This window comes from Grus americana, chromosome 18 (assembly GCF_028858705.1).
Source record: "Grus americana isolate bGruAme1 chromosome 18, bGruAme1.mat, whole genome shotgun sequence".
NCBI lineage: Eukaryota > Metazoa > Chordata > Aves > Gruiformes > Gruidae > Grus > Grus americana.
The window spans coordinates 11,624,904-11,638,818 of record NC_072869.1 but is presented as its reverse complement, the minus strand read 5'-3'; the positions used below and the strand labels follow the sequence as shown (position 1 = coordinate 11,638,818).

General features: G+C 49.2%; 1 protein-coding gene across 1 annotated transcript in view; it reads right to left on the bottom strand.

Annotated features, from left to right (window-relative positions):
- Positions 1 to 2,502: 2,502 nt before the first annotated feature.
- STX8 (syntaxin 8) overlaps positions 2,503 to 13,915 on the bottom strand; it is a 103,648-nt gene continuing 92,235 nt past the window's right edge. Inside the window, exon 8 of the mRNA XM_054846762.1 lies at positions 2,503 to 3,576. Coding sequence (XP_054702737.1) covers positions 3,509 to 3,576 — 68 coding nt within the window. The 3' untranslated portion in view covers positions 2,503 to 3,508. The remainder of the gene's footprint in view (positions 3,577 to 13,915) is intronic.

The window sequence follows — 13,915 nt, the reverse complement described above, 5'->3', positions numbered from 1 at the left end:
AATTCCAAAACATCTCAGAGGTCAGAAATCTCAGATCTTTATTGCACAGACAAATGGGTCACCAGTGCCACCACCTCTGCTCCGGGGCTGTCTCAGAGAAGCAAATGGGTTTCCCAGGTCGCTCTGGCTCCACGTCCTCCTGGCAGGCGGCCGCCTGTCCAAAGACACGGCAGCTCTGAAAAGAGGAGAAAGAGCCTCTTCCCACCACGGGCCGGAACCGGGGTGTTTGCCCTCAGCGGCACAGGACAGCAGCCGTCCGCTGTGCCGAGCTCAGCACCCAACCTCCAGAAATAAGGGGGTGAGAAAATGCCCGGCAGCCTTTTGAGATCATCTTTATTCTCACGTAGGAGCTAGGGACTTCTTATCAAGGGCACCTGGACACGTGCGTGCCTCAAACACGTACCAGACCTTCCCCCAGCACTTGTATTTTTAATGAAACAACAACTTGAAACACCTCAACTCCCGAGCACGTCCTCTGAGAGAGAAATGAAGGAGATGCAAGGGACGACGAAGCCTGGGATGTCTCTCCGGGCAGGTGCCAGGGGAACAGCAAAGACCTTCGCCTGGAGAAGCCACCGCAGGTACGTGCCTCCAGCAGCCCCAGGGTGCAGGTTCAACCGGCAGCTTGAGCATCCCTCGCCCTGTGCCTGGGATCGGAGCAGCCAGCGGCACAGTGGAACCGCTCCGCGCCCCGGCGAGCTGGGCTCTGCAGCCCCGCTTGCTCACTGCCAACAACCGGCAGCTCTGCTATTTTAACCTTCCTTTTCCTTTGGTGGGGCAGGGAGACAGAAAAGCTTTCCACACATGGCAGAACGCTGCCAAATCCACTTTTTAATAAAACTCCTCACCCACACGGCATGTGAAATGGCACCTAAAGGGCAAGTCTGGGAACCCCTTTGTGAGACATTTCAGCAGAGCAAAGCCTCGCGCTTCTACCTTTCCCATGCACTAACAAAAACAACGCGTTGGAGGACCCAACGGGTCAGAAACCATCTTTTTAAAGCCTCTACCAGAACAAAGTCACTACCTCACGTTGATCAGGATGAATTATGCATCTATCCTGCGTGTCCTGGGAATTCAAACAGAACCTTAATTCCTTCCGTAAACGACAGCTTTAATTAGAAACCCAAGCCCACAGCCTCATCCCAATGAACCACGCGCTGTTCTCCTGCTGTCACCAAAGGTCCGTGGGGCCGCACCGGAGAGGTCGGGGAATTCCCGCTGCAGGGCTCAGGCACAGACCACTGCGCACAAACAACTCCAGGCGAGTTTCCAGTGTTGGTCCCTCCGCACATGAACTGCAGGAAAGTCCAAGTTTTGAACACGTCTCCAAAGCCACCCGTTACTTGTTTCTAGCGGGAGCAGCCTTGCTTAAAGCTCCGTTTCTAATCTGAGATCAAGAAATAAACTAATCAAAAACCTGTTGTGTCCTCTTGAAAAACATGAGAACATAAAACTCTCTTTTTTTTTCCCCCCTGCCCCGCTTTGAAGGCGGCAAGATGAAGCATCTCTCCAAGGAAGAGCAAGCAAGCAGGCCCAGTCTGGATTTCTGGATTGGACTTTAAAAGGCTTCAGGGATTTTCTCCAGCAAAGCACACAGAGGTGTGTGGAAGACTCAACTCCATCCCAGACACGGGCATCATTTTGTATCCTTCGCTGGCAGAAGATGGTACCTCGTTACCCACCACAAAGCCCAAGCCTGGATTTCCCACCTTTGGTAAAGGCCAGACAGGATGCTGAAGCCAGCAAAGCACAGTCCGCCTCACCCGAAGATCTGGAATCCCTCCAGAGAAGCTGGTCTCTCCTCCAGTTCCAACCCTCAGTGCTGAGCATCAGGAGATGGGTTGTCCACCAAGCACCTCTCTCCACCCACCCTGTGCCCTTCCCAGGAGCACACAGCCAGTGCAACACTGCTCCTCAGCTCCAGGGTACGGTTCCTACCCATCAAGGACAGGTACATATTCCGTGGGGTACTCAGCTGCTCCCTGTTTCCTGAAAACCCATCTTCTCCCGTCACAGCCTGATCTGTTGTTCCCACCTCAGATCTTGGAGCAACTGGGTCAAAGCCTCAGCTCCAGCCAACACGTGCAGGATGCACGGAGAGGAGCAATCACCAAGCGCTTAACCAAGGGGCCAGTGCCCAAGTCCCCGATGGGGAAACTGGGTCCAGAAGAGCAAAATGGCTTCATGTCACTCAAGAGGGGATGCAGCACCAGGACACCCTGGTTTCCCACCTCCCAGACCACCCCAGCTGTGTGGGTGGAAGGCAGGGAGAGGGAAATGAGCGCCAAGAGCTGTGAAAGGAGATACTCCACCACTGCAGGTGAGGACCAGCCCAGGGCTGGCAAGTCTTACGGATCCGCCAGGAAACGTATGTCATGGTTAAGTCTGACAGGAATGGCTTTTTTCCTTCTCCAAATCAGCTGTTAGGAACCGGAGACGGGGGGGGAAATCATTCATGCACAACACGAGATGGTAGGAAACAACAAAAACCCAGGCAGATAACTTGAATATAAATGGATCAGCTTTTATTCAATATTTATTGCTTGTTCTATCAATTCTGAAATCAAACTGGCGTGTGTAACAAAATAATTATTTTCTTGGCCAGAAGCGAACATTCGATACTTCTTTTTCATTAGCTTTTAAATAAGTAATCCTTCCTCTCAGTTTTAACAGCGTGTGAAAAGTTATAAAAGAGAGAGGCAGACCTCGATCGCCCAGATTAGCACATGAGCGGCAGCGCATCTCCCGCGGTCAGCCTGGCAGAGCACGACAGAGCACGGCAGAGCACGGCAGAGCACGCCTTCCTCACGAGCACTTTTGCACAAGGCTTCCCACCCTTCTGCACCTGGTTTGACACCCGCTGCTGTTTCCATTTCTATCCATGGAGATCGACACCGATAACTCTCCCCAAGGGCTGACTCCCTCGCCAGCGTTTCCATGCAGCTCACGGGGGTCCTGCGCCTCCTTGCAGGGCTGCGCGTGCTCTCGCTTCCCATCCTGCCACCATCCAGACGCAGTCATTCCCCAAAACATCGATTCCTTGAAAAACGTCAAGCGTTTTCATTTGGAAGGAAGGTATCGGAAAGCGGAGGAGTGCCACTGCCGTGCTCCCAATCCACACCAAACAAATTTCGGCATTTTAAAGCCCTCAGGATGACAGACCGCAGGGCAGAAGCAGCGGTGGGCCGGGCAGGCAGCACCCTGACACCCGCGCGTGCTCAGACGCAGCTGCACCGGGAAGCACGTCTATCGTACGGCCGGCTGCGGCCTCCCGGGTGCCAAAGAAGGTGGGAAGAGAGTGCTTTCCAAATTCAAACCCTTCAAATCACGCAGCGCTCTTCAGCTGTGCACCGAAGGAAGAACGGATGTCTGTGGGACACAGCTTCGTTCTAATACTGTTGAGTTTATTTACAACACAGAAGGTCTTTGCACAAAGTCGGTCTCTTCTCTGGAGTCCTGCGCACTCAGCTGTCGAGCAGCAGCTCCGACGGGCCCCGTATCCGCGTTACTGCGTGGGCCAGACAGCAACCACAGCAATCGCAATCAGCAGCAACACAATCACCACCAGCATTCCTGGAAAAGATGAAACGACGTTAAGGTTGCTGCCTTCATCTTTTACAATTGGTCTTCTGCAATTAAATTCTTCCTGTGAGTCCCGCTCCTCCTCCCAGCTGAGACCGACTCCCCCCCTGCAGATACCCCTCACCAGAGCCCTGCACGCCCGTGGCCTGAACAGAGACGTGGACTCAAACCCCATGTTGGTAGAACAGTTCTTCTCTTCCTGACCCTTCAAATTAATTTTTTTCTTTCACTGTGCCTGCAGGGTACCTTCCTACTTAAACATCTGCCTTGCAGAGATGAAGGGATATGTTTAACTCGTGGCAAGGCCAGTTAAGCTTTTCTAGAATCCCTCTGTACCATCCCACTGGGGCAAAGGATTATTCAGAAGGAAATCCAAATTGCATCAGGAAATTGTTTCCAATACAAACTACTCCTGCTTTCAGACAAAACTAGTTGCAGAGCAAAAGCAGGGCTTTCGTGTGTGTACCTGGGGGGGAAAACAAAGATCACCCGGCGTTAAACAGAGTCTAACAGCGCTCTGCCAACCGTGCAGCACGTGGGCTCCATCCTGCCCCGAAACCGTACCGGTTGCTATGCAGAAGTTAACGACTACTATGATCTTACAGAACTTCACGACTACTTTTTAGTTCGAGCACACCATGCTGCTCTGAAGAAGGATGCTGTTAAAAAAAAGCTAAGTTATGGATCGATTTGAAGAGTGATCCAGAAAACCAGCAAAGCAGATTCTCTCTCTCTCGACTGAACGATAGCGATAAGGCGGCACGGCTGTCAGACGCCTGCCTTAGGGAGAACTCTCCCCTTTCTCTCCCCTTTCTCAGAGAGAAGGAAGAAACGTTTTACAGAACCTGGACTGGATCCCTGCGGTCCACCCCATCACCTCCCTAAGCAGCCCCGACACGTGAAGCCCCTGCCCCGGCGGCTGGACCACGCTTCGGGCACTGGCACCACGCACGCAGGCATCCCCTGGGGTTAAATGATCTTTTAATTAGGAGGCTTTTGTTTTGGTTTAGTATCTGCTCCAAGCTATCCCCCGTCCGAGCTGTGGGAATATGTTAGGGCTCCAAGAGCGGAAAAAATGTCCCTTCATTTGGTCCGCTCACAGATGACTATTACTCAACCACTTACAATATTTACAAGTCCAGCTCATGGCAATTAAAAAAGGATGTATTAAAATAAACTCCTCTTTCCAAGCTGGAAAAGGATATTAGACATTGCTTTTTGTAAATAGTGTCATGTTTTCTGTGCAGAAAGTGTTTCTCTGCCAGGGGTCCAGGATTTTTTTCCAGGGAAATGAGTTGCCACCAACAGTATTTTTTTCTTTCGTGCTCGGTTGAAACCATTTGTTATCTGAAGCGAGCTTGAGCAGCACCTCGCTGCCCTGGCTGAAGCGGGGCTCAGATCTTGAGCCTTTTCCTTGCAGAATCAGCTGACGGCAGAGAAGGCAGCAGCTCCGTACGCTGCCCTGGGATGCCCAAGGACTGCGGCAGGACTCAGAGCCGCAGCGGGGACAAGCTCTTGGGCTGGGCAGGGACAAGGGCTCCGGCTGAATGGTTTATACTCGCCGCATCCTCTGGGGCAGGATGATTTGGGGTGATTTTGTTTAGAGGACACTAAGCTGCAGGCTAGACCTGGGTGAAACTGCTTAGTGATCACATGAAACATGGAGACCCAGCTGGATCTCGGACCATACACAGGCTACTTGCTCCGACCCACCGGAACGGGCGAGAGAGGGATATCGTTCCGTTTTCAACCTCAGCCAACCACTCGGCATCGTCCAGCAACACAAACTGTTGGATTAATCCATTTGGAACACGATCTATACTTTTGCAGTCTTGCAATTCTTTGTAGTCTTCAACAGAGCCAGAAGCAAATAATTCGCTTAAATCGGGAAGAAATAAGATCTGATAAAGCTGCCGCATTCAGATTCTCTGTTCTGTTTCGCACTGGAGGGAAAACTTTTAGAGGGTGCAAATCCTTAGCACAGTTTCAGTGTAACAGAGTTTATGGACTTCAGCAATTAAGAGACAACCGAGATCAGTTGCCTGGAAAATACTCTATAGGTGTGAATTAGTAATGATACAAAATGGAGTTAATGGGGAGTAATTATTCTTTGACAACTCCCAAGAAAAATGGCACATAAAACCAGAATTATTACACAGCAGGAACGGGGAAGGTGGGGGACTAATAAAGTATTGCTAACGAGCAATAGCAGAATGAACAGGAAACGTAAGAGGACGTTCAGGGCAACAAGAGCAGGACATCAAAACGAAATAAACTTCATTTTATTCCTGGAAAGAGACTGGTATTAAAAACCTGGAGCCACTTTTCTGTTTCCAAAAGCAGTGGTCAAGTACTTACTCCCCATGTGAGAGGCAGAGAAGCAGCAATGACACGTGTCGGTGCAATATAAATCAGCAATCCGCCGGTATTAAAGGCTTATCTGATCCGTGCGATACGCACAAAAAGAATAGGACAACATAAATTGGCAATCGCACACAAATTTCAAAGTACCTCTTGCATGATAGAGACCAGATGTTACGCACATTTCCCCCCCCACACACTACAGAATAGCAGATTAGAAGGATCTGAAGCTTTTAAACCTGGGTGTTTCACAGAGCACAACATGCTTTCCTAACAAAAACTGCGGCTAGGATCTGACAGTAATTATGCGTTCTGGATTCCCTGCCTGCTTTGCCTTTTTTTGCTCAAGTCCTGTGTAATATAAATATTCCCCTCGACAAGAACTCCTCAAAGAGAAGTTCAGGAATCAAAGCCACTAACAAAGTAAACAGGAGTCAGAGAAGAAAAAATAAAAGATTCCTGTGCAAAAGAAAACAGTGACAGGAATACACATTTGAAATTCATTTCTCGGGGAAAGGAGGGAAGTGCAAGCAGAACTCTTGGTGCAATTACAGAGCAATTAATTAAGGCAGGTTGGAGAAAGTGCAATGCTCTTGAAGCTCCATCTGCTAAAGAGTTTGAGGGGTGCTGCTGTTCCTGCTCGGAGGAGCAGCGCAGAAATGCGCAGGGCAGGTTCTCAGCTCACGCTGAGTTTCAGGGCACAGGGTGCCGGTGGGACGCGGGGCGTCCCTGTCGTTCCTGGGAGCACCGGCATTCACGCTGCTTTGCCGGGTTTTAATCTTACTGCCAAGATCGGCTCCGTCTCTGCGCGTCACCCCGATCCCGACCCCCCGGCCCCTGGGCAGCGGGGGGGTTCAATGCTCCAAACATAGCAAAGCCTTTTTAAAAGAAAAAAAAAATTTAAGATCAAATTTTCAGATGTAAGATGGCAAGAGAAGGTTACAATTGATGTAACTTATCTCTAGGTCTGTCTCACCTGCTATCCATCCCGCCATGAGACCGGGGGACCGGGGTTCACGCTGCACCCCATCTCCCTGGGGTCACCTGGGGCAGCCCTTCTCCAGGTCCCAAATCTACTCCCCCTCCCCAGGATTTATCAGCTTTGAGGGTCACTGGTTTGGGGTTCACCAGGGACACCCTTCCCACCATGCCCGATCTACTCCTACACGAACAACTCCCCAGCTGGGCTTCACATGGAAATGCAAATAATTCCTCCAGGTCTGAACCTGCCCAAAGGGGCTTTGGGGCATCCAGAAGATGATTCCCCACCCCCCGTTATCCCCCCAGTTTCCAGGGGTTAATGATCTGTGGAAATACAGGTGATGGCTGAGGACTCCTACTCCCTTGCACCTATTCAGCCAGATAGTAACTACTCCTGCCCGGGCAGGACTGTGTAACTCGAGGGTGTAAGTTCTCATCAGAAACAAGACCCCACTTGAAGCCCACGCTCTCTGGTGCACTGCCAGCCGTCCTCGATGACAAACACGAGTCACACAGATAACAACTCCAACAAACCACTTCATTTCCTTCTCTTCATCCCAGCCTTTGGTGTTTTCCCATCGCAGACACCCCAGACATGGCCCGGAGCTGCACCACGCCGAGCACCACGCAAACCGGGGACGCAGCGCATCCCTGCCCTCGAGAGCATCCCTCTCCTCTCGGTACAGAGCCCACGAGCGGCACACGAGCAACTCGCTGCACGAGCGTTACAGCCTACACCGCGCCGCCGAAATCCTGGACGTGCCTCAGAGCTGCGGGAGGACGGAGAATAATTAACATTTCTGGTTTGTAACTTCACGCAAGCGCAGGGTGCCATGGACTAAATAAGCCTATTTGTCTCAAATAACTGTTATGAATCACAAATAACGCTGATGAATTGGTTTCCTCGGAGAAAAGCGGATACCTACCGTCAGCCAGCAGCCGGCTTTTGTGTTTGTGATTAATCATTGAGACTTTCCAATTCCTTCTGCTGACTGTTCAGATGGAGGCAGCTGAGACTCAACGATCCGCAGTTTTCTTTAGAGCATTTTTAATTCCTAACGCTAACGACGGCTGGAGCCTGGCAGAAGTTTCTGCTCACGAGCGGTGCCGCCGATAGAGATGAGCTCTCGCAGCACCCATACAAAGCGGCCAATTGTTGCTTGTCAACTGGGTGCTTATGCCAGCTTTCTGACACGGCAATATTTACTGCGAAATATCCACTTATTGTGCTGAATATAACTCCTGGGAATCTGAGCGTGTTTAGGATCTGGCAGGGGTTCAAGTGCCTTTGAACAGGCAGGCAGGAACTCGGTCATAAATACATCGTGTTTTGACAAGTCCCTCTTGAGTAAGTGTCAAAAGATTTCTGGTCTGCTTCTATCAGACTATTGATTTACCATTAAAATCGCTCCGTGGCCACGGAGTGCTGGCCACTGAGATTTAATGTGTTATCAATCAGAGCACGCGGGTTTCTCCAAGGTGTCTCGCCTTAAAACTTCACACTGGGCAGACAGTTGCACCTTCCTCCTTGGCATCCCCTGCTCCAGGAACAAGACCCTGGTTTCATTTTCACAAACGCCCACTGGCAAGGTACATTCCAGGGACCGAGAGGACCCTTGTTCAACGGCACAAGGAATGTCAGCAATGCTTCAGCTCTTCTCTTTCAGCCCCCAGCAGCCAGGCATTCCTACGCACCAGGAGAAGGCACTTGACGTTGCTTCGGACGGCTGCCCAGCACCCCTGGTTAGTGCGGCAGGTAGGTCATCACCACCAGGCTCCAGCCACCACCCCGAAATTCAAGAGCAACGCGTACCCTCACACGGGATGAGAAAGGAGCTGATGCACCCAGGGCTTCGCAGGTCACGGCAAAGATCTCCAGTGGCAACGCTGATCTGTCCTTCGGCCTTGGAGGCGTCTTCCAGTTGAACACTGGGTCCACTCGACTACTCTGTGGTCAACCCCAAACCCATCAGTAACGGACACAAGATATCCACACCAAGATACTCACCCACTGCTCTCTCGCTGAGCATCAGCCCAGCTTGGGCTGCCACTGGAAATATCCAGTCACTAGGGAGAACATCCTGAACGCTTGCAAAGCCTGCTAGGAGGGTTTGTGAAAGCAAGTGCAGAGGGAGTTTGCCTGCGATAGCTGAGATCTGGACTCAATGAGCAAGGAAATCTCTTCCAGCCCCCACTGCTATAATTAGTGCACAGAGTATTGGCTGGTCCTTATAAATAGGATAAGTAAATACGAGCATATGCTAAGGGGTGATGTCTCCCTTTCGTGGGGGTGCACAGCCACGGTTTCTCTTTCGGGTTCGAACCAGACTGCTCCAGCAGCAGGGCAGTCCTCCCCAAAGGTCTTCTGGACACGGACTTGACCAATGTGATCCCCACCTGTCATCCCCAAATCCGCGTCAGCTGGAAACCTGGAGATTTGGGAAGCGGCCATTCTTTGGGTGAGACGTATGGTTTTGTGGGCTCGGTACTCTGTCTGAATATTGAGCATATTCAGAAAGCAAACACAACCACGCGCTGGCTGCTTGCTGCTTTCTGGATGGTGGAGTAAATACTGATTTCAGCCCATTGAAAAAAAATTAAATCATTCTAAGGCATGTGCGTGTGCATCCAAATCATCTGCCCTGACTTCGAAAGCTGAAATGTTACATCCAAGTCCGTTTCAAGAATTTCTAACTTGCAGCTGGCAAACCCCACCCAAAAAATGAGACGTGCCTATTTGCGATCTGCCCCAGCGCTGGCTGCCTGCAGAGAGGAGGCGCGGGGAAAGCAGCCCTGCCACGAGCCCCGAGCATCCCTCAACACCTTGTTGGCGACTGTTTCTGGGAACAGGAGTTTTGCTTGGGGTTCTCCCTGTCTTTTCTGCTGATTTGGGTATAGTGTTATTCTCAATAATGATCAAAGTTCAGCATTGGTGTCTTTTATAGATTATAAAATAATAATAAATAGCATGGTATGACTTTAAAAAGCTTGGTATAGCATTACATTATCTGGAAAAAGCGGCTTGTTTTATGCCAAGAAAGTTATATTCCCACAGAACTGTTTATCCAGAAGTTTATGAATAAGTCTTCTTTTATAAGTGACATGGAGCGCTAACTTATAAACACATAATAGTTGTTTTATAGGGTAGGAGAGAAGCAGGGAAAAGATGGGAGTTTCAACAAGAGGCTGTAGAGTCATGGCTGCTTTCTTCGAGGACTTCTTTTTAATGTCGCAGTTCAAAAACAAACCCCAAACTTTATCTGCTTTTTCAGTAAGTTAATGTTAAGTCCGTGTTGCCAGCTATGAGGCAGAAACCCTGCCCAAATCTGTTCAACCCCCTGATTTTCAAGGCAACAGAGAACCAACTCGGAAGGCTGGCTCCGAATCCGAGGCACATACCTAAAGCACTAGTTTAACATGGCAAGCACCCGAAGAAATCCATCTTGCTGTCCTTCACGTTCCCTAAAAAAAGCCAAACACTTTCTCCCCCAAAAGCTATTAAAAAAAAATCCCAACCTTTCCTTCTAACATTTTCCTCGTTTCGAGCGAGACGGAGTATTCAATTTGTATTGCATTAAGAACCACTTTAGCATAAATCCCACGCTATTAAGCTGGCTTGTATGTAAATACACTCCCCGATTCCTACACCTGCATCATTGAAACCATCTCTCCGGAGGCTTGTTCTTTATTAGTTTTGTGACAGCCAAACTTTTTCTTGGGCGATACGTCTGTGCAAAACGCTGCGATCGCACATTATCCTACGCCCCCGCCCGCCCAGAGGAACCTGGACGTTATTGCTTTTGACCTTCCTTTTCAACCGGTCTGACTTGAGAAATTTAACACTACAATTGTACCTCTCAACTCTGACATCAAAATCATTGGCAATTCTCAGAGAAATCAAGAACAGGCTCTGCGAATTAAAGGCTCCAAACGCCCATGTGTTTCATTGGGTCTAGAGGAGAGAAGAAAAAAAAAAAAAAAAGAGACACTTCTCAAAAAAGCTGAGCTCTTTGGAAACAACAAGTATGGCATTATTAATTCCTTATTTGGAAGAAAGAAAAACCTAGGTCATTCCTATGTAAGATGAAAAAAGTCTTATTTTATGAGTTATTCCACATTTGGAGCTATTCATGCAACACGAGGTTAACCTGAAGAAATGAGTTATCTGAGTCAAAGGTATAGACTTTGTTCATACACATTTACTTCTCAGTTAACATTATTTCACATATTAAAAAATTGCATTTTTGTGGGGTTTTTTGTCACGCTGGGTTGGAGCTATGCTTTGTTGTTAATACAAGTTTGTCGTTAACACAAGTTTGTCGTTAACACAAGCCTTTCGTCAGGGCAGGAAGATACCTTTTATTACTGACGGTGAGACTTGTTGGCAAACCAAGTGTAGCTAAATAACAGCAAGATGAAACCCACTGCTATCGGAAAATAAATGTCAGACTCGGTCCCAGAAGCAGCATGGAGTGAGTTTACATCCAAAATGTTTATTGCTTCAGCGATCGCATAATCCCAAGTGTTTGGGTCCCCAGCCACACGCGCAGCCCTCCGAAAGGAAGTGAGATAAGTGTTTCTCTTAATCCATTATTGTTATACCTCAATTTGCTTCTTTTTTAATCTATTTTTCAAATGATAAATGCACACCGGATAGTATATTGAACTACCTCCAAGCACAACTGCAAAGAAACCCCGTATTCTCTCAAAAAGCGACACAGGCTGCACAAACCCAACCTCGCCTGAACCGCAACAGCTCAACTGAACTCGGTCCGCAGCCTTCAACCGCTGCTCACGTTTCAACTTCTCCGACGCTCAGCTGGTCTGCGTGAAGGTAATCGCCTACCTTTGGCAGTGGTTAGAAGGTTTCAATCCAGCAGTTCAAGACGCCGCATAAATATAGATTTGACTGTAGGTCCGTAAGCCTATGCAATTCATTAAACTCTTGCGTTGACCTGGGGATCGGACTAGAGGAAGGGCAGTTGGAAGACAGGAAGGTTTCGTAAGGAAATTAAGAAATCTAAGTACGTTTTACCTTCTGAGCCACCAGAAATGAAGCTCAGAGACAGGTAATACATTTATTTGGATTTGAAGACAAGTCAAGAGCACAGCAAGAACTGTCACAAGCTTTAACTTTCAGAGAAGTCTGCGGGAAAGGGAACACTTTGAGCTAAATTTGTATCTACTTTAAATAGCAGAAGGTAGTTCAGAGAGGACAGCCTAGGAGAAATGGTTCCATGTACCTCTGAGACAGAGCTACTGAACCAAAGAGCTTATACACATGCCTCAATAATACCTTTCTACAAAAATGCTCAACAACCAAACCATTTACCGGACTCAGCATTGCACAAAGAGCAGACGTAAGAGGCAACAGCTTTCCCAAGTTACTTCCTACCCAAATCCCCCCCCAACATTATCTGGACCCTTTCTACTTGCTGCTGTACCGAAGAGATCAGATGTATTTAACAAGCACTATTAACTCTGCACCAACTTCTCTCCCGCTTTGTTAACGATGCTAAAGGCAGGCTGAAAGAGAGCCTCTCCGGAGCACAAGCTGTCTTTTCGGGTAAGTCCGTGCAGGATCTTGCACCCACACCCAGCCAAAATGGGCAATTTAAGACCTCAGCTCTCCCTGAGAGTCACTTTTGGTGCCTCCCCACACACCTTCTCTTTTACTTTGACTCAAACCTGGCAACCTCTACACATCTCCGCCTGATGCCTTTTTCTGATGGGTGTGCTGTGCAGCACCAGGCGCTGTGCAGGAGATCACCCCGCTCCCAGCAAGCCAGGAACTGGAAACATTCTCATGTTTTTTCCCTTTTGTTCTCGTTAGAGTGACTTCACAGACTTTCCTTGCTCGTCCTCACACTGCTTATTATCAAACTATTTCCAACCCCAAAGGTCATCGGCAGACATGGTTACTGGATTTTTTTGCATGTGGCTTATTTTTCTTCCTTTTTTTTTTATTATTAAATAAGCACGCACACTTTCCAATCTTCCCTTCTCCAAACTCTCTAGCATCATTTCCCTTACATAAGCGACACCAAGAAACAAGATCAGTCAAGCAACGTGCTGCATTTCTGAACAACTGTGTTACAACTTGGAACGGGACTTGTGAAAGTTTCAAAAACCTCAATGTGAAGCACTGAAGCTTTTCCAGAAGAAAGGAAACAAAACAAGCCCAAACAGGATCACAAAGGTTTTACAAATCCCTGTCTTGGACGACGTTCACCCAAGTGAGCCCAACCAAGCCACAGGTATCACCTGAACCCTTTCGTTCTGGCATGAGCTCAGCAAAAATCAGGAGGAAAGGGTGAGAAAGCGCAGGTTTAACTGGGACATCCCCATCTGTAGGCTTACCAGAAGTTCTCCTCCCCGCACCACTGAGGTCCATGAGCAAGGAAGAACAGAAGCAGCGTTTGGCATGGACCACAGCTCGATGAACCGTGGTGGAGAGAACAGCCAGGAGCTAAAGGGTGTGAACGAGAGCCTGGTGAAGCTTTCCCTGCCAGAAGGCAACGACCTAAGAAAATCCAGAGGTCACCTTCCATCAGGTGGTCCTTCAGCAGCACAGGGCGCAGGTCAGGGAAGAGACTTCTCGTCGCGTCAGAAACATTGGAGATTCACCAGGCAGACACGGCGCTGGCTGCAAGGAGAGGCGCCAACCTGGGGCCAAGGTGAGTTAAAATCCCAGCGACGCGGCGTTCGCTGCCTCCCGCAGTGCCACGCTGCGTTCCTCCTCACACCCGTACATCCACGCACCTTCTCCAGCTCAGCTCCACCCGCCAGCCCCTGCTCCAGCGAGGGATGCAGAAGCTGCAGCCCAGCTGCCAAACTCAAACGGGTTTTCCTGAGAGCAAGGCGCTGCCAGGCAGCAGCGTACCCCGGAGCCGGTACCTGCAGCAAGCAGGGAAAAGGCAGAAGACACGACAGATGATCTCAGCAGGAGACTGTTGTTCCTCCACTACTTTCTCCAGTAAAAAACCCC